This window comes from Oryctolagus cuniculus, chromosome 21, assembly GCF_964237555.1.
Source record: "Oryctolagus cuniculus chromosome 21, mOryCun1.1, whole genome shotgun sequence".
NCBI classification, from domain to species: Eukaryota; Metazoa; Chordata; class Mammalia; order Lagomorpha; family Leporidae; genus Oryctolagus; species Oryctolagus cuniculus.
This window is the reverse complement of record NC_091452.1, coordinates 24,990,674-25,009,966: the sequence shown is the minus strand read 5'-3', so window position 1 is coordinate 25,009,966 and position 19,293 is coordinate 24,990,674. Positions and strand designations below refer to the sequence as shown.

At 56.0% G+C, this 19,293-nt stretch overlaps 1 protein-coding gene across 7 annotated transcripts in view; it reads right to left on the bottom strand.

The window, feature by feature from the left end:
• Positions 1-18,536: 18,536 nt before the first annotated feature.
• DEPDC5 (DEP domain containing 5, GATOR1 subcomplex subunit) overlaps positions 18,537-19,293 on the bottom strand; it is a 153,328-nt gene continuing 152,571 nt past the window's right edge. For 5 of the 7 annotated variants that reach the window (XM_051826696.2, XM_051826701.2, XM_051826700.2 and 2 more), the window contains one exon: positions 18,837-19,240. In XM_051826696.2, coding sequence (XP_051682656.2) covers positions 18,948-19,240 — 293 coding nt within the window. In that variant the 3' untranslated portion in view covers positions 18,837-18,947. Of the gene's footprint in view, positions 19,241-19,293 lie in introns of all 7 variants that reach the window. The other 2 variants (XM_051826702.2, XM_051826703.2) reach the window with 2 other exon arrangements.

Sequence of the window (19,293 nt, the reverse complement as noted above, 5' to 3'; positions counted from 1 at the left end):
CCGCAGCAGATCTTGGGGGAGGGGGGGACGGGTAACTTGCGAGGTGGAAGGAACCCTGTAAACCGTGTCAGCGGACTCAGATACCACGCAGGTTGCTTTCATGCCCCTACATAGCAGACTAAGAGAGTGCTGTCGGTTCCAGGGCTCAAGTCCCAAGGGGTGAAACTGCCCGCTGGGAGTCACACAGCGTCCTGGGTGCAGAGCCGTGACCGGAAGTCCCAGCTTCCATTCCCCTGCCATGTGCAACCTCCTTCCACCAGGCTCCACAGCCTTGGGCGGGCATGCAGGCAGGGAGCTGTGCACACTCACTCTTCCCACACTCTTTATTTTGCAAACATGAGCATAATAACAACTGCTGGGAAAAGCGTGTCCCCCTCTCCCCTTCCCCACTCCCTCCTGGCTGTCACTCTGTTGCCTAGCAACTGTTCTATCCAGAAACCTGGGCATCATCCTAGACAACTCCCTCAACTCTCATCCCTCCAGCAAGCCCCTCGTCCACGCCTTGCCCACTTCATATCCTAAATGGCCTGGAGTCCATCTACTCCTCCTCACCACCCCCTCCCCTAAACTTGTCCTTGGACCAAGGTTCCGCCCCAGAATTTCTGGGACAATTCCCCCGCTCATCCCATCCCCTGCTTCTATCTTCCATAGCCACAGCCAGAACAATATTTTAAAAATATGACTCTGGGCTGGCTAATCCTCCGCCTGTGGCACTGGCACCCCGGGTTCTAGTCCCGGTTGGGGTGCCGGCTCTGTCCCAGTCCAACTCTCTGCTGTGGCCCGGGAGTGCAGTGGAGGATGGCCCAAGTGCTTGAGCCCTGCACCCACATGGGAGACCAGGAGGAAGCACCTGGCTTCTGGCTTCGGATCAGTGGAGTGCGCTGGCTGTAGCAGCCATTTGGGGGGTGAACCAATGGAAGGAAGACCTTTCTCTCTGTCTCTCTCTGTCACTGTCTAACTCTGCCTGTCAAAAAAAAAAAAAAAATGTGACTCTGACCATGTTACCTGCTGCTTGCTTCAAGCCTGTGAGGACAGAACCCAGTCCTTAGCAGGCTTGAGAGGCACTGTTAGGCCACACCCCCCGCTTCCTCTTGCCCTTGCACCTGCTCTCCCCTCTCTGCAGGAACATCCATCCCTCTCCAGCCTGGTCCATTCAATGGTCACTTCCTTAGGGAGCCTCTTCTGGAACCCTTGACTAGGTCAGATGGCCCTGCGGTGGCTTCTCCCAGCACCTAGCACAGTCAGTTTCCCACTTATTCTTGTAGTTACTTGATTCTTGTCTGTAAGCCCTGCGTCACTCGATGTAAACTTCCTGAGGGCAGTGATTTTGCTTTGTTCTCTGCCTGAAACATGGATGGGTGGATGGATGAGTGGATGGATGGATGAGTGGATGAGGCAGGGAAGTGAGTATGAATAGATGAATGAATGAATGAATGAATGAAAGAATAGGTGGGTAGGTGGATGTGTGAAGGGACAAGTGGAGGATGGATGGATGGGTGGATGAGTGAATGCGTGGGTGAGTGGGTCAATGGATGGATGGACAAACGGGTTGTGGAAACAAGTATAGATGAAGGAATGAATAGATGGGTGGGTGGATGGATGGATGGATGGATGGGTGGATGGATGGATGGGTGGATGGGTGGATGGATGGATGGGTGGGTGGATGGATGGATGGATGGATGGGTGGATGGATGGATGGGTGGATGGGTGGATGGATGGATGGGTGGGTGGATGGATGGATGGATGGGTGGATGGATGGATGGGTGGATGGATGGATGGATGGGTGGATGGATGGATGGGTGGATGGTTGGGTGGATGGATGGATGGGTGGATGGTTGGATGGATGGATGGGTGGATGGTTGGATGGGTGGATGGATGGATGGATGGGTGGATGGATGGATGGGTGGATGGATGGATGGATGGGTGGATGGATGGATGGGTGGGTGGATGGATGGATGGATGGATGGGTGAATGGGTGGATGGATGGATGGGTGGATGGGTGGATGGATGGATGGATGGGTGGATGGATGGATGGGTGGATGGGTGGATGGATGGATGGATGGATGGGTGGGTGGATGGATGGGTGGATGGATGGATGGGTGGATGGATGGATGGATGGGTGGATGGATGGATGGGTGGATGGATGGATGGATGGATGGGTGGATGGATGGATGGGTGGGTGGATGGATGGGTGAATGGGTGGGTGGATGGATGGATGGGTGGATGGATGGATGGATGGATGGGTGGATGGATGGGTGGATGGATGGATGGATGGGTGGATGGATGGGTGGGTGGATGAATAGATGGATGGGTGGATGGGTGAATGGGTGGGTGGATTGATGGGTGGATGGGTGGATGGATGGATGGTTGGATGGATGGATGGATGGGTGGATGGATGGATGGGTGGATGGATGGATGGGTGGGTGGATGGATGGATGGATGGGTGGGTGGATGGGTGGATGGGTGGGTGGGTGGGTGGATGGATGGGTGGATGGATGGGTGGATGGGTGGGTGGATGAATGGATGGATGGATGGGTGGATGGATGGGTGGGTGGATGGATGGATGGGTGGATGGATGGATGGGTGGGTGGATGGATGGATGGATGGGTGGGTGGATGGGTGGATGGGTGGGTGGGTGGGTGGATGGATGGGTGGATGGATGGGTGGATGGGTGGGTGGATGAATGGATGGATGGATGGGTGGATGGATGGGTGGGTGGATGGATGGATGGGTGGATGGATGGATGGATGGATGATGAATGAGTGTGTAAATGGATGCTCCCACTGTCCCCCTTATTTAGGTCTAATCATACCTCCCTCCAGTCTGTGACTGGTCAATCTTCCCCTTATTCTCTCGACATGTACCAAGCATCTCCAATGTGCCAGGAATATACCCAGGGTGCTGTGGGAACCCAAAGAGAGAGGGATTCCCATGCCCACGGAGCTTAGATAATACTGTTGGCTCTTTCCAACTCACTCTCTGCTGTGTGCCAGAGATCCCTGTAGGTTCTCTTCCCACGAGGTTCCCTCTCTTTCCTACTCCTCTCAGGCTTTCCAGATTCAATTAAGGTGTCTCCTCCTCCAGGAGGTCCTCCCTGATTGGTCAGCCGTGCCTCATCTCCCATCGTCAGAATTGCCCTGGAGCACTCTTGCTGGTGCCTGCTCATCAACCACTTTATCTTTTCCTTTTTTCTTTTTCCTGTGAGTCTCTTCCTGTCCCCTGGACTATAATGAGTAAGCTCCATGGGAACCGATACGAGGATTCACAGCTCACAGAAGAACCCAGGTGTGTCCAAATCCAAGGCCAAGATCCTCAACCAGCATCCAACAGCCCAGTGAGGCTGCTGCACCCGTGCCTGAACACAGGGTGGGGGGAATGGGGCCACCTGTTCTATTGTTGAAAGCCTGCCTGCCAAACACTTTATTCTCAACCTGCTGGAAATGAACCCATCCGAAACTGCTACCCAGTGACCCTGCGTGTGCCCCCAGAGCAAGCGAGTTCCCTCTTCCACATGGCAGCCTGTCAATAATTCACAGCCAGCTCTCGTGTCTCCCCGGCACCTGATCTTTTCCAGGGAGGAGCTGCAGAGCCAGGAGTGGGCTGACTTGGAACTGGAAAACCCAGGTTCAGCTGTTGCGGTGCATGGCCAGTGAGTTTCAAAAGCAAATTAAGTAGGTGATTTTGAAAAAGTAAGGACAGAAAAAAAAAAATCCCCAAGCCCTATCACCCTTGGTTCCTAAAAGAAAGGGCAGCCTGACACAGAAAAAAAAAAAAAAAAAAAAAGTAGGGCAGACCATCTCAGAATTAATTTAGCCTTATGAAAACTCCTTACATTGTCCCTGTTTTCTTTCTATTTTATTTTATTTTTTTCGTTTTGCCACGTCCTGGTGCCGACTCTGTGGGGGACTGGCCCAGGTTCGAGAAAACACTCTGCTATAACCCCATTAAAGCAAATACTGTCCACCAGAAAAACCGGAACAGGGCACTGTAACATCAGGACGCGGTACTTGCCCTGTTTCGAGAGGGAAGGAAGGGCTGAAAGCATCTGGTACCGCGAGACCCTGGAGCTCAGGAAACCAGGCCGACTTCTCCCTGCCGGCACGGCTTCCTGTCCGGCTGCTGTCTCAGCCCAGAGAAGCCTGGGACCTCCAGGGGTAGCCTATGGCCACGCTGGGCAGCGTCTCGAGCAAGCAGATCCTCCTGGACTTCAGGAGGACTCTGCCAGCCCCAAGGCAGGAGGCCAGTGAGAAAGGGCTGGTTGGTGATGCGACAGCAACAGGGGCCAGCGCTGTGGCTTAGCAGATACAGCCACCGCCTGCAGCATTGGCATCCCTTATGGGTGCCGGTTCAATTCCTGGCTGCCCCATTTCTGATCCAGCTCCCTACTCATGCAGAAGAAGCAGTGGAAAATGGCCCTGCTAACATGGGAAAGCCATGGACGATGGGCCCAAGTCTTTGGCAGTGCCAGCATCCCATATGGGCGCCGGTTCAAGTCCTGGCTGCTCCACTTCCAATCCAGCTCCCTGTTAATGCAGCGTGAGTAGTGGAAAATGGCCCTGCTAACATGGGAAAGCCGTGGACGATGGCCCAAATCCTTGGGCCCTTGCACCTGCATGGGAGGCCTGGAAGAAGCTCCTGGCTCCTGGCTTCAGATCTGCCCAGCTCCAGCCATTGTGGCCATTTGGGGAGTTAACCAGTGATTGAGGACCTCTGTAACTCTGCCTTTTAAATAAATACATACATCTTAGGGGCCAGTGCTGGCCTGGATGTCTCTCCACGCACGCGTTCATCCGTTTGTTCATTACATTGAACACCTACCACACGCACGGCACCGTGCACGTGTTGAGAGGACAAAGAATGATTTGATCTCTACTCTCAAGGAGCTTTGGAAGGGCAGATGTTCATCCAAGGTGAAGGGGTAAGTCTGAACTTAGGAGCGTGGTAAGAGCTACGACGGAGGTACCTGTTGACACTCAGAGCGTGGTATAAGTCAGCGATGGTGGCAAGAATGGCCGAGCTGAGGCGGGAAGGGAGAGCAGGCGTTGCGCGGGGGAAGAAGGAGGCTTGGTGTGGGACCAGCATGCACTGCATGGAGCAGGGGAGAGCCTGCCATGGGAAAGGGGTGGAAGTGAAAGGAGAGGATGGAGGGGTTGGAGAGGCCAACTTGAAGGGATCGGGTCCTGTCCCTATTAAGTGAGACAGGAAGCCACTCGCTGCTGTGAGAGGTATTGAGCAAGAACGGTGGCACGAGGCCCGTATCACCACTTGGAGGCGGAGAGGAAACAGCAGTTGCTCTTGCAGGAATCAGACTGATGGTGGTGGTGGTGGTGACACTAACGATGATAGGATCAGCATCGCTGCTTGCGCGTGAGCTCGGGTTCGAGTCCTGGCTGCTCTGCTTCCAAGCCAGCTCCCCGCTAATGCTCCTGGGAAGGCAGCAGGTGATGGCCCAAGTGCCTGGGCTCCTGCACACCCACATGGGAGACCCAGATGGCGTTCCAGGCTCCTGGATTCAGGAGTGTATTGAGGGATTGAGCCAGCGGATGGAAGATCTCTTTCTCTCTCCCTGTCTCTGTCACTCTGCATTTCAAATATGTAAGGTTTTTTTTAATGATAAAAAAAATCAGGTGCTGGCTCTGTAGCAAAGCAAGTAAAGCTACTACTTGCAGTGCCAGCATCCCATATGGGTGCCGGTTCAAGTCCTGGCTGCTCCACTTCTGATCCAGCTCCCTGCTATGGCCTAGGAAAGCAGTAGAAGATGGCCCAAGTCCTTGGGCCCTTACACGCACATTGGAGACCCAGAAGAAGCTCCTGGCTCCTGACTTTGGATTGGCCCAGCTCCACCCATTGCTGCCAATTGGGGAGTGAACCAGTGGATGGAAGACCTCTCTCTCTCTCTCTCTCTCTCTCTCTCTCTCTCTCTCCACCTCTCCTTCTCTCTCTGTGTGACTCTGACTTTCATATAAATAAATAAATATTCTTAAAAAAAAAACAGAGCTAACATAACTGCACACCAGGTTCCCTGTGCTGTTTAAGCATTCTATGAATTCATTCTTCACTCTCACACATTCATTCATTCTATCCTCACACTGAACCCTACGAGGCCGGGTCCTGTTATCCCTGTTTTAGAGTTAACAAACCTTAGGCACTGAGAGATGAAGGAATTCATCCAAGAGGCACACAGCAAGTGGGTGGTAGAGCTGGCGGGTAAGGGAGTGACCCCTGATCACTTAAAGAAATCACTTTCAAGTCACAGGACAGGAAAATGTCACCCTGGAGGAAGAGGCTGGGGACAACAACCAGGAATAACCATGATTTGTGATCTAGGCCTTTAACCCGTGAAGCATTTTTTTTAAAGATTTATTTATTTGAGAGGCACAGTTACAGACAGAGAGAGGGAGAGACAGCGAGAGGTCTTCCATCCTCTGGTTCACTCCCCAGATGGCCACAACGGCCAGAGCTGAGCCAATCCAAAGTCAGGAGCTTCCTCCAGGTCTCCCACATGGGTGCAGGGGCCCAATTACTTGGGTGATCCTCTGCTGCTTTCCCAGGTGCATTAGCAGGGAGCTGGATGAGAAGTGGAGCAGCCAGGACTCGAATTAGTACCCATACGGGATGCACTTCAGGCAGACTTAGCTGACTACACCACAGCGCCAGCCCCATCCCACATCATTCTACCTAGATAAGGGTCTTTCCAGCCTTTGGAATCCTGGTGGGGGTGAGGGGGAGGAGGGTTCTGGGAGTCTCAGGGCCGACCGTGGGGGTCCTGGAAGCAATCCCCTGTGGATATCAGGGGATGACTGTATACATTTGTTCATGGGAGAATGGCGACTGAGTGTGTGAGCCATGCAGAAGCTCATAAACCACAAACCAGCCAAGACAGTGGCTTGCATAAGGGGCTGTGTCCCACGGAGTCTACATCCTGACCACTGATGGAAACAGTATCCACTCTTCACTGAGACTCTGCCCAAACAGACACCCGTGGTGCACTGGGAGACAGATGCCCAGCTCCGGGAATGGGACAGGTCCCCAAACCAGGAGCTTCTCTGCTGTCCTCCCGCCCGCACACCCACCCTGTCTGGCTCCCAGCATTAGCTGGCATCTTCCACTTCCTGAGGGAGGGAGCCACGGTGACAATGGTGGGGTGGGGTATACAGATCACCTCTTCTCTGGCAAGGGGAACTGCCCACCCCCGCCCCGTTTCGCTTCTGCTGTGAGGTCAGACACATCCCGTGAGTGGGACCATCCGGGGAGCACGCCTGTCCTGGTGGCACCAACAGCCAGGACAGCCGGGACCAGCACGCGATTCTCATGGCTGTGCAGGGGACGCCAGCCCCCAGCCCTGCCCTCCCAACTTCCCAGCTTGGCAGGGCTGCTCCATCCATTTTGTCTTGTTTTAAAATTTATTTATTTATTTTGAAAGTTAGTGTTGCAGAGAGAGAGAGAGACAGAGAGACATAGAGAGACTTTCCATCCACTGGTTCACTCCCCAAATGGCTGCAATGGCCAGGGCTGGGCCAGGCTGAAGCCAGGAGCCAGGAGCCAGGAGCCAGGAGCTTCTTCCAGGTCTCCCATGTGGGTTCAGGGACCCAAGCACTTGCCCCGTCCTCCGCTGCTTCCCCAAGCGCATTAGCAGGGAGCTGGATTGGAAGTGGAGCAGCCAGATTTCAATGCTGATGTCGCAGATGGTGGCTTCACCTGCTACGCCACAATGCTGTCCCTCTCCCACACACACCTTGCTTCTCCCCCTGCCCCCATCTCATCCTCTCTGAGGAGAGAAGCTTGGAGTTGGAGAAGGCAGCTGGGCTCTGGCTCCTCTGCCACGTGTGCTCAATAACTCACTTCCCTGAGACTCAGTTTCTCCCCTTGAGAAGTGGGGGTCCCATCACTTGCCCTGCTCAAACAAGGGGTACCCACTTCTCTGGGGTTCCACATGCAGGTCAGCTCTGGCTGATCTCTGCTCTCTGCTTCTTCCTCACCTTTCCCAAGCTTCGGATTAGCTGGTGCTGTACCAGGTTCTTGGCGCACCTCCTTCCTGGGCACACTTGAAAATGAACTCTCCGGGGTGGAGGGCATTGTGGTACCATGGGTGAGGCCACCACTCAGGGTGCCCGCGTGTTGCGTCGGAGGGCTGGTTGGAGTCCCAGCTACTCAGCTGCCAATCAGCTTCCTGCTAATGAGTCTGGGAAGCAGCAGGTGATGGTTGAAGCACTTGAGTTCCTGCACCCATGTGGGAGACCCAGATGGAGTTCCTGGCCCCTGGCTTTAGTCTGTCCCAGTTCTGGCTGTTGTAGCCATCTGGGGAGTGAACCAGCAGATAGAAGACCTCTCTCTCTCTCTCTCTCTCTCTCTCTCTCTCTCTCTCTTTCTCTCTCAACTCTGGCCTCCATCAGGGGAGCAGTTACATCTCTGCTTTAAAGGTACAGAGCAGAGCCAGCGCTGTGGCATAATGGGTAAAGCAGCAGCCTGTAGCGCCAGTATCCCATAGCGGTGCCGGTTCAAGTCCCGGCTGCTCCACTTCTGATCCAGCTCCCTGCTCATGGCTTGGGAAAAGCAGCAGAAGATGGCCCAGGTGCTTGGGCCTGGAAGAAGCTCCTGGCTCCTGGCTTCAGCCTGGCCCAGTGCTGGCCATTGTGGCCATTTAGGGAGTGAACCAGTGGAAGGAAGAGCTCTCTTTCTCTTTTTCTCTGTAGCTCTTTCAAAGGAAGGAAGGTCAGAGCACCCTGTGTAGGCCACCAGGCACTGTTGGGAGGCTGGTCACCCGGGGTCCTCACCAGGACCCCTGGAACGAGGCTGCTGGGGAAAGCCAGAGTTCGAGTGAGGTGAACGGACCTGCTGGGGGCTACACAGGGGGTTGGCACCAACGTCAGACAGGAACCACTGGCGACTCCTTCTCCGAATGTTTTCACAACCCTTATCTCCCAAGTCCTCCCGCTCCGCTCTGCCTTCTGCCTCTCACCTCCCAGTTACGCAATGCGGACCAGATGGAGACCCAGGCGGGGTGGGGGAGGGGTGGTTCCGCAGGGCCACTGGTGAGAAAGAGCAGCAGCCAGACCTCGGCTCCCAGAGGAGAAAGAGGGTCCGGGCCCTGGCTGTCCTGCCCGAGGTGTCCAGGTATCGAGCTTGGGTGTGTGTGGAGCCCATTGTTCTACCCAGATCCCCGGGCCAGGAAGAGCAAAGCGCGACAGGCGAGCAGGCTCCCCCCACCCCACCCTACCCCCTGCAGCTGGCGTGACCCCAAGGTAAAGGCTGGCTCAGGGCTCCCCGACAATGGGCCATTTGTCTGGGAAATCGGTTGTTGGAAAGTGCAGGCTGGGAGAGGCAGGTGCTGAGATCTCTCTCTCTCTCTCTCTCTCTCGTCTTCTCTGCTTGTGGTGCCAAGGCCCCTCCAGCCCCACTCTCCTGAGCCCATCCTGCTCACCTGGCGGGAGAAGCCGTCAGACCCCAGCCCAAATGTCCCTTCCCCCACCGTGTTCCCTGACTCCCCCGAAGCAGAACCGGGCCCCTGCTGGATGCTTGTGGTGCTGTTCCAGACCTCTCCCAGAGGCTTTTGCACACCTGTTTTTCCCTCCACCAGAGAAGGCTGGGCCTACATTGGTTCAGCTTTGCATCCAAGTTGAATGAATGAATGAATGACTTCAGCCAGCTCTAAATGAGCATGTTAGGTAGCCTGGGCACTGGCAGTGGGTGGCCAGGCTGAACTCTCTGCCCTCAAGAAGCTTCTAGATGATTAGAGAGGCTACAGGGCGAGGAAGAGACAGCAAGAGCCAGCCACAGTGTTGAGCACCAAGAACGACGGGGGTCCTCATCCTGGTTCTGTCTGGAACTCGCTGTGTGTCTCTAAGCAGGGCTCTTAACCACTCTGGCCTCAGAATCTAGGAAGAGTAGTTACTGCAGGCGGCCAGGGATGGGATTGCGATTCGGGAGGCAGGTGCACAGCCCAGCTGTGAAGGCGCCCATGTCCACCACGGGAGCGCCTGGGTTCCGTACCCAGCTCTGGCTCCTGATGCCAGCTTCCTGCTAATGCAGACCTGGGAGGCAGTGGTGATGGCTCAAGGAATCGGGTTCTGCCTTCCACCCACTCGGGAGACCTGGATTGGGTTCCCAGCTGCCAGCTTTGGCCCCCCGGGGCCATTGCTGGTATTTGGGGAATGGACCAATGGGTGGAAACTCTCTGTCTCTCTGCTTCTCAAAGTGAAAAATACAAGGGAGAGGGGGAGGGAGGAATCATCCAGGTCTCCATATGCAGAGGCAATGGCAGGTGCCTCTTCCTGCAAAGTGTGTGTGGGGGGGTCCCCATGTGGATTTCTTACCTGGTCAGATTCGAGTCCACAGTATGTCACTCGGCCACTTTTTTTTTTAAAAAGATTTATTTATTTGAAAGGCAGAGTTACAGAGAAGCAGAGGCAGAGAGAGAGAGAGAGAGAGGTCTTTTATCCGCTGGTTCACTCCCCAGATGGCTGCAATGCTGGAGCTGCGCCGATCCAAAGCCAGGAGCCAGGAGTTTCTTCCGGGTCTCCCACACGGGTGCAGGGAGCAAGGGACTTGGGCCATCTTCCACTGCTTGCCCAGGCCATAGCAGAGAGCTGGATCAGAAGTGGAGCAGCCGGGATTCGAACCAGCACCCATATGGGGTGCCAGTACTGCAGGTGGCGGCTTTACCCACTATGCCACAGTGCTGGCCCCACCCTGCCACCATTGACATTTGTAGTAGGAGCTGCCCCATGCATTGTAAGCTGTTTAGGAGTACCCACCAGATGCCAGTAGCTCCCTCTGCGCTGTGACAGCTCCAAGTGTCTCCAGACGTTGGCAAATGTCTCCTGGCCGGCTCTAGGCCCTCCTCCCATGCAGTACCCACGGGAGCGCGGGGGTGGGGTGGGGGGGTCAGGGAGGGTGTTTCCAGGGTACTGAGGGCTTGCCTCTGGCAGTGCCCCTGCTTACCCTCTCAAGCTTGTCTGTACCCAGGACATCTGACCTGGAAAAGGGACTCTTGGGGGCGGAGTTTTTGGCATGGCAATAAGACGCCCACATCCCATACCAGAGTGTGTTGGTTTGATTCCTGGCTCTGCTTCCAATTCCAACTTCCTACCAGTGCACACCCTGGGGAGGCGGCTGTGACAGCTCACCTCCTTGGGTCCCTGCCGCCCACACGGGAGACCCAAATGGAGCTTCCAGGCTCTTGACATTGACCTTGGCTGTTGCAGGCGTTTGGGGAGTGAACAAGCAGATGGGAGCTTCCTCTCTGTCTCCCTCTTCCTTTCAAACAAAATGAGCATCTAGTTTTGTTTCTTTAAACGTTTTTTGAAGAAGAGGAAAGATCTGGAATCTTGTGGTCCCCCCAGGGTTCCTCCCAGACTCATTGCCAGGAAGGGTTCAGATGAAAATTCCAGGGCTCAGAGTGCAAGGGGTTTGCACTGCGACTCCCGGGGTCCCCAGCCCTCATGGGGGAGGAGCTGTTCTTCCTGGAAGGACTCAGCCCTGATTCACCGAGGAAACAGATCCTTAGCCAGAGAAGCACATGGAGGTCAAATCTGGAAGCTGGCAGGGACCGAGACCTTGGCACCTGCTCTGCTACCAAGAAATGCCACAAACCCCGAGCATGCCGAGCCAGGCTTAGGGCAAGTGTGTGGCACTGCCCAAGAGTACCTGAGGCTGCAGCCAGCAGCTACGGGCCAGGAGGGAAGAACCTTCCAGAGTCTTCCAGATAGGAGCCCTGAGAACAGGCAAAGGCTCAAAGGCGCCGCCTGCTCCCTGTAGGTGAGGACCCTGTGGGGCTGCACCACACCTGCCACACCGTCAGCTGGATGGATCACAGGGGCCCTGGCCGGGGTCCCAGGACGGAGCTGCTGTGACACTTCACTGACCCAGCAGGTGGAGTGGGCAGGGCCGGGGCTGGGTGGGTGGCGGTTCCACACCTGATCTCCAGCCCAGCTGCTGATTAGCCACATGGCCCCGGCTCCACCGCCTGCTGTCTGGCCTGTTGATAAGATTAGGTGATGAAAAGGGCTGCAAAATCCTTTGAAATCCACAGATAGTTTTCTCATAATTTTTCACTTCCATGTAGTTTTGGAAGGTCCCTTGTATGCCTCCCTTTTTAATCTGAAGGTTGCATTTTTTTTTATAAGAGACTTGTTTACTTGGAAGTCAAAGAGAGAAAAAGAGAGAAAGAGGGAGAGAGATCTTCCATCTGCTGGTTCACTCCCATAATGCCTGAAAAAGCCAGAGGCTGGTCCAGGCCGAAGCCAGGAGCCGGGCACTCCATCCAGGTCTCCCACGTGGGTGGCAGGGGCCCAAGCACTTGGAGCGCTATCTGCTGCTTTCTCAGGTGCGTTAGCAGGAAACAGAGCACCTGTGACCCACACCAGCACTCTGATACGGGATGCTGGCATCGCAAGCAACCGCACTGCGCCACAGCTTGGGCCTCAAGTGAGCATTGTAGCTATTCTGATGGATCTCTTCCTGGGAATGGGATCCAGGTGTGCAGCCGTACTGACCCACACCAGCACAGCTGGCCCTCACCCTGGCAGGTGCAACCGACTGCAGTTTGAAAATTTTAAAAAGAAAAAAAGTGCATCCATACAGAACATGAACAGACATTTTTTTCCCTTGTCATTCCTTTAACAATACAATAGAAGTTTTTACATAACATTTTACACTGCATTGGGTATTATAATCTAGAAGTGATTTAAAGTACATGGTAGGGTGTGCCTGGGTGCTACGCAAATACCGTGTCATTTTATGTCAGGGGCTTCCGTATTCTTGGACTTGGGTACCCATAGTAGGGGTCCTGACACCAAACCCCCCCCCCCCCCCGTGGAAACCGCGGGATGACGTTGGCCGGTCCTGGTCCCGCCCACCCAGGCTTTGGCCAAGTTCTGGGCCTCGGCGGTCCTTAGCTCTCCATTGGCTCCCATCACCGTCAGTCAACTGCCTTTCCGCCCTGCTATTGGACACCCTGCGTCGACCACCTTGCTTTCCATTGTGCTGCGGGAAGGAGCTTGCAGAGTCTGGGGGAGGGGTTTCTCGCACGGACCCCCTGAACGTCTGATTACAGGGCAGAGTCTCAGGCCTGCCGAATCAGAAGTCGTGGGACGGAGGATCTGGAGTCTGTGTTGGAAGCGGGTTCTCACCGGGGGGTACATCTGAGGACCACTGATGGGGGTGGGGCAGCTTGCGGGCTCATTGCTAGTTCCTCTGGTAAGAGGATGTGTTACTCTGTCTCGTGTCTCTTCCTGGCGCGTCCCCTGGAGGTTCCCTGTATCCAGTTTCTATGCGTATGCTCGGGAAGCCGGCTGGGACTGCCCCAGCTGGGATGCGGGCTGCGTGCACCCTGTGCACAGCCACAGCCTCGCAGGAGGCAGGGCGCTGTAGGTGGGAGGCCCGTCTGCTCCCCATTCCCCCACAATCCCCACACCGCGCAACGTGGTGCCTCTGCCAGCGGACATTTTCCCCAGCACAGGTTCCTGAGCCCCCACACCCCTCAGCAGCCGAGATGACCACAGCAGCCTCACAGGCTGCACACGGGGCCGCTGGGCTCTGCCTCCTGTCCACCCTGCAAGGCTCAGGCTATTTCCCCTTTGCCGCCCTGCAGCCTCTGGCCCCCTTCTCTAAACTCTCGGGGTTCAGAGTCTGTGGCCATCGTCCTCATCCTCACCGCGGCTGCCATCTCCGGACGGAGGGAGGGGTTACTGTCTTAACTTCACCCAGCTCCTTCCCTGTGGTCCTCGGGACCCCTGGAGGTGGTAGTCTGTCCACTTGTTTTGCAGCTGAGCAGACACAGGCTCAGAGAGGTCCGGTACCTCCCTCAGGGTCCCACGGCTGGCAGGTGGCCCTGTTGGAAACTGGATCCAAGCACCTGCCCCCTGAGCCGGCCCTCTTAACCACCACGCTACTGGCTGCTCATCTTGGACAGGTCACTCTGGGCCTGATCCTTTTTTTTTTTTTTTTAAGATTTATTTAGGCCAGAGTTGTGGCACAGCAGGTTAAGCCACGGCTTGCAAAGTCAGCATCCCATATGAACACTGATTCAAGTCCCGGCTGCTCCACTTCTTTCTTTCTCTCTTTCTTTCAACAGGCAGAATGGACAGTGAGAGAGAGAGACAGAGAGAAAGGTCTTCCTTTGCCGTTGGTTTACCCTCCAATGGCTGCTGCGGCTGGCGCGATGCGGCCGGCGCACCACGCTGATCCGATGACAGGAGCCAGGTACTTCTCCTGGTCTCCCATGGGGTGCAGGGCCCAAGCACTTGGGCCATCCTCCACTGCACTCCCGGGCCACAGCAGAGAGCTGGCCTGGAAGAGGGGCAACCGGGACAGACTCCGGCGCCCCGACCGGGACTAGAACCCGGTGTGCTGGCGCCGCTAGGCGAAGGATTAGCCTGTTGAGCCGCGGCGCCGGCCTGCTCCACTTCTGAGACAGCTCCCTGCTGATGCGCTTGGGAAAGCACCAGCAGATGGACCAAGCGCTTGGGCCTCTGCACCCACGTGGGAGACCCAGAAGACGCTCCTGGCTCCTGGCTTCGGTCTGGCCCAGATCTGGCGTTGAGGCCATTTGGGGAGTAAACCAGCGGATGGAAGATCTTTCTTTCTCTCTCTTTCCCACCCACTCCAGCCCCCTGCCTTTCAAGTAAAATAAAAAAAAAAAGCTTTTAAGAGGTTTATTTGAAAGAGTGACAGACAGACACACAGAGAGAGAGAGAGAGAGAGAGAGAGAGAGAGAGAGAGAAATCTTCCATCCACTGGTTCATTCCCCCACTGCCTGCAACTGTTAGGGCTGGGCCAGACCGAAACCTGGAGCCTGAAACTCCACCCAGGTCTCCCATGGGGTGGCAGGAACCCAAGTGCTTGAGCCACCACCTGCTGTCTCCCAGGCACATTAGCGGGAAGCTGGACTGGAAGCAGGGTAGCCAGGACTCAAACCAGAACTCTGATCAGGGACACGGGTGTCCCAAGGAGCGGCTTAACCCACTGTGCCACAGCGCCCACTCCTCACCTGCTTCCTCAACTGGGGGAAAATGAAGGGGTTGGACCAGAACCCCTCCACGCGGAGGCTGCTATGGGAGCACCCTTATCTCTACGTACCCCTGGGTGATCCAATGGACATCATGTGCGTGTCTGAGCCTTGGCTTCACCTCTCAGCGGGAGTAAGTTCTTCCCAAGGCTCAACTTAGGGAGTCGGCTGGACAATGTCCTTACAGTGCTGGGCCGTGCCTTGTGCACCTGCTCCTCTGACCTTTGTGACTCTCTCATTGACTGAGGGTGGTGGCAGAAGGGACAGAGACTGAAGGAATTCTCACCCTGGTGACAGAAGAGCAATGCTCACAGGGAGTGTGTGTGTGCCCACGTGTGTGTATGTACGTGTGTGTACGGCGCCTGGGGAGAAAGGCGAGGCCCTGGGCTCGGGAGAAAGAACAACCCCCACGGTTAGAACACGGCAGGGCTGGCAGTGAAGCCCAGCTCCTCCTGGCCCTGAGCTTTGTGGTCAACCTTCTCGGTACATCTGCGGACGGGCTTCTGATCCTCTGTGTGCGTCTCAGTCAGTGTGCCGTCGCTATAACAAAATACCCAAGACTGGCTAATTCGTAAAGGGTAGGAGTTTATTGGGCTCATGGTTGTGGAGGCTGGGAGGGTCCAGCTAGCATCAGAGGAGGAACTCCTTGCTGCCTGCAAACACGGCAGAGGCCGCCACATGGCAGGACAGAGCCAGTGTGCAAGCTCAGGTCTCTCCCTCTTCTTACAGAGCCACCAAATGCCAACAAGGGGCCCCACTTCATCTAATCCTAATTTCTCTCCCAAAGGCCCCCACCTCCCATACGGACTTGGGGATTAGGTCTCTCCAACACATAAGCTTTGGGGGACATAATCCAACTCAGCAAGCTCAAATTAACCTACACATTCCCTGAGGGCTAGCTCTCCACCTGGGCAGCAGGAGGAGGAGAGGTGGACAGGTCTGAGGGCCAGGTTGGGTAGGTGCGAGGGCTGGATGAGGGTGGTAGAGGAAGGCTTTGAGTTTGATTCTGGCTTCCACGACAGCGTGGAAGGCAGTGCCTGTCAGAGACGGTAGGATTGTAGAGGGACAGGTGTGTTTCACTCTGACAGATGAGTGACCCAGTATCCTTACCTCATCAGCTGCCCCTCCACCAGGGCTTTCCTGGGTCATCTCTGGACGAGTGACCGAGAGCCAGGGTAGCAGCTGTCCTCACCCACAGGAGACTGAGGGCCACAGGGGAGGGGGCCACCTGAACAGCCAGTGGCCGCGGCTTCTGGTGCCATCCCTCGGGAGGCTGGGACGTGACGGCAGCCTCGTGGGAGCACACGTCGGCTTCCTGCACATCTGGCTTTCGATCCCCCGGCCACCCTGGGAGGTGGATTCCCCTTTTACAGAGGAGCTGACACTTGTAGAGGGGACATGGTCCATCCTGGGGTGGGGGGGAGGCGGGCTTTCCTCCAAGGCCTGCCCCATCCAGGCCAGGAACCACCCATTGCGCTTTCTCACATAGCGGAGGCTACTGCAAGAAGTTTGTGGGAAATGCAATTAAAAGATAACTTTATTTTGGTGTTAAAAAAAACCTCTGAAATCCATGCATTTTTTTTTCACATTATCTCCCATGACCTTTTAGAAGGTCCCTCTTATATATAGTTTCCAACTATTTTTTTTGGTACCAGATTATCTTTAAATTTCATTTTCCCCTCAATCTTTTGAAGCAGCCTTGTGTTAACAAATCTGTTCTCTAACGTTTCGACACACAGCATTAATAGCTGCCTTTTAGGAGTTCAGTTCCAGTCATCAAGAAGTCCTGCCCAGTAACGCAGGAGCGCAGCTAGTAGGGAGACTGGGATGCAGCACCCAGTGCCCAGCCTGCAGTCCAGGCAAATTCGCTCTTTCTCTGCATCTGGTCAGCAGCCATTTCTCCAACATCTACTGCTACGCTGCACAATTAGGAACAAAAAGGTGAACAAGACAGACCAGCTTCCGCCATGCCACAGTGCAAATGCGTGAGCGCCATGGCGGAAAAGCTCAATGTACTGTGGGCAGGTGCAACCGGGTCCCCAACTCTGTTTCCTTGGAGGAATGATGTCAGAGTTAAGGGCTGGAGGAGGAGGAGCAGGGGTGAGTGAGGCCAGGTGAGCCTGGAGAGGAGGCGCGTTCCAGGTAGGCAGAGGAGCTGGCTGTGTCCTGTGGACCGCGCGCCAGCCAGAGACAGCATGGGGTGAGCAGGCGCTTGGCCTGGCGTTCAAGATGCCAACTGGGGAGGGGGTGGTATTGCAGTGCAGCAGCTAAACCACAACTTACAATGTCAGCATCCCATACGTGAGCACAACCTATGTATGTTGTATACACGTACATTCAAGTCCAATCCAGCTCCCCGCTGAGGCGCCTGGGAAGACAGGCCAAATCCTGGGGCCCCTGCCACCCACGTGGGGGACCTAGTTAGAGTTCCCGACTTCTGCCTTTGGCCTGGCCCAGAGCTGGCCATTATAGTCATTTGGGGAGTGAACCAGTAGATGGAAGATCTCTCTCTGTCTCTCTGTCTCTCCCTCTCTGTCACTCTGCCTTTCAGATAAATACAAATAAATCTTAAAAAAATAAAGATGCCAATTGGGATGCCCGCATCTCACACTGCAGCGCCTGGCTCTGAGTCCCAGCTCTGCTGCATGGCTACTGCGTGGTGATGGCTCAAGGAGCTGGGTCCCCGGCACCCACGTGGGAGACTTGGATTGAGCTCCCGGTTCTGTTGCAGGGCAATAAGGGAGCAAACTAGTGGATGGGAGCTCGCTCGCTCTCTCAAATAAATAAATTACTAAAATTTCATTTAAAAAGCCAAGAAAGGAACAGCATAGCCAGGGAGACCAGATTGTACAGGACCACGTGGGCTGCACCCAAGATTGCGGAATTCAAGTTATTAAAGAGCTCTGAGTGAGTGGTGAGTGTTGGAGTCCTTTTTTCTTTGTAAGACTCTGACTGACGTGAGGCGAAAGCAGAGGTGAGTCAGGAGGGTTCTCCTAGGGGTGAGGCAAGCTGGCCTCCGGGGAGCAGCACAGGGCCTGGGCCACAGTGGGGGCTCTAGGGAGCCGGGGACGAGGGCCATCAGCAGGGCGTGAATTGCCCGCAGCTGAGGGGCGGAAGAGTGGCAGTTACTGTCAGGCTTGTCCCCTTGGCCTGTAGCTCCGCGACCCCTCCGAGCAGGCTAGGGCAGGGCACTGGGCCCGAGGCACCCGCTAAGCCTAATCCTACTCAGCAGGGGAACCTAAACCTAAGGGAGGGTCAACGGAAGCTTTTCTTTGTCCCCCCCCCCCCCCCCAGGATCGCAGATGTCTGCATCTCAGAGCCTGCTCACCCACTGAGCGAGAGCCATGTCCAAGGGCCCAAGCCGGCCGTCACTGCACGCTGGTCCTGACCCGACTCTCCTCCCTCCTGTCCAAAGGCCTCTCGGTCGGCTCCCGGCCAGTGACTTCTGAAGCCCTCCCGCGTCCGTGCTGGCTGCCGTGGCCCTGGCCACGTGGCACCAGTGCCCAGCCCCAGGTCGGGACGGCGTGGCTGAGCGAGGAGCTTTATTCTCTTCTGGTATGTACAGGTATTTACAGCTGGTGTGGGTCTATGGTACATTACTTCACAAAGCTATCTTACACCCTGTGCACATTCCTGGGTGGGCAGCAGCAGGTGCTGCCCCGAATACCCCATGGATGGTGGAGAAAGGACGTGAACACGAGCTGCCCTGCTCGGAGGCCATCTGGGGGGCTGCCTGACCCCGGGCCCTCCTCCGGGCAATCTGTGCCATCCCCGCCCCCCACCACCTGCTCTGGGCACTTGCTGGTGGGCTTGGGGCAGTCGCAGTGTCAGCGGCTGGCCCAGTCACCCACAGCCTCATGGGAACCCTGGGCCCCGGGGCACGGGGTGGGGTGGGGGGGTTGGGGGGGGCTCACCCCATGCCCCGGGGCGCCGTCCGGCCTCACGGGGCGCTCGCGTGCATTTTCTCCAGGCAGCTGGCCCAGAACGCGAGCAGCCGGTTGTCGCGGTTGCCACAGAAGTCCGTGAAGTCCTTGAGCAGCCGGTCGGCGAACTTCTCATCGCCTGTGGCGCTCGAGCGCCACGTCTTGGTCAGCATGGTGTTGTAAGCCCAGTTGTAGCCCACGCGCTCCTCGCAGAACATGTTCTGGTTGGTGGAGCTCGTGGAGTTCCGGCGGCGCCGCTGCTGGCCCGAGAACTTGCGCTTGGAGTAGGGCAGCTGCAGAAAGACGGTTCCTGCAGGGGACCGGGAGCGCGCCCGGAGTCGGCGTCGGCACCGGGACCGGACC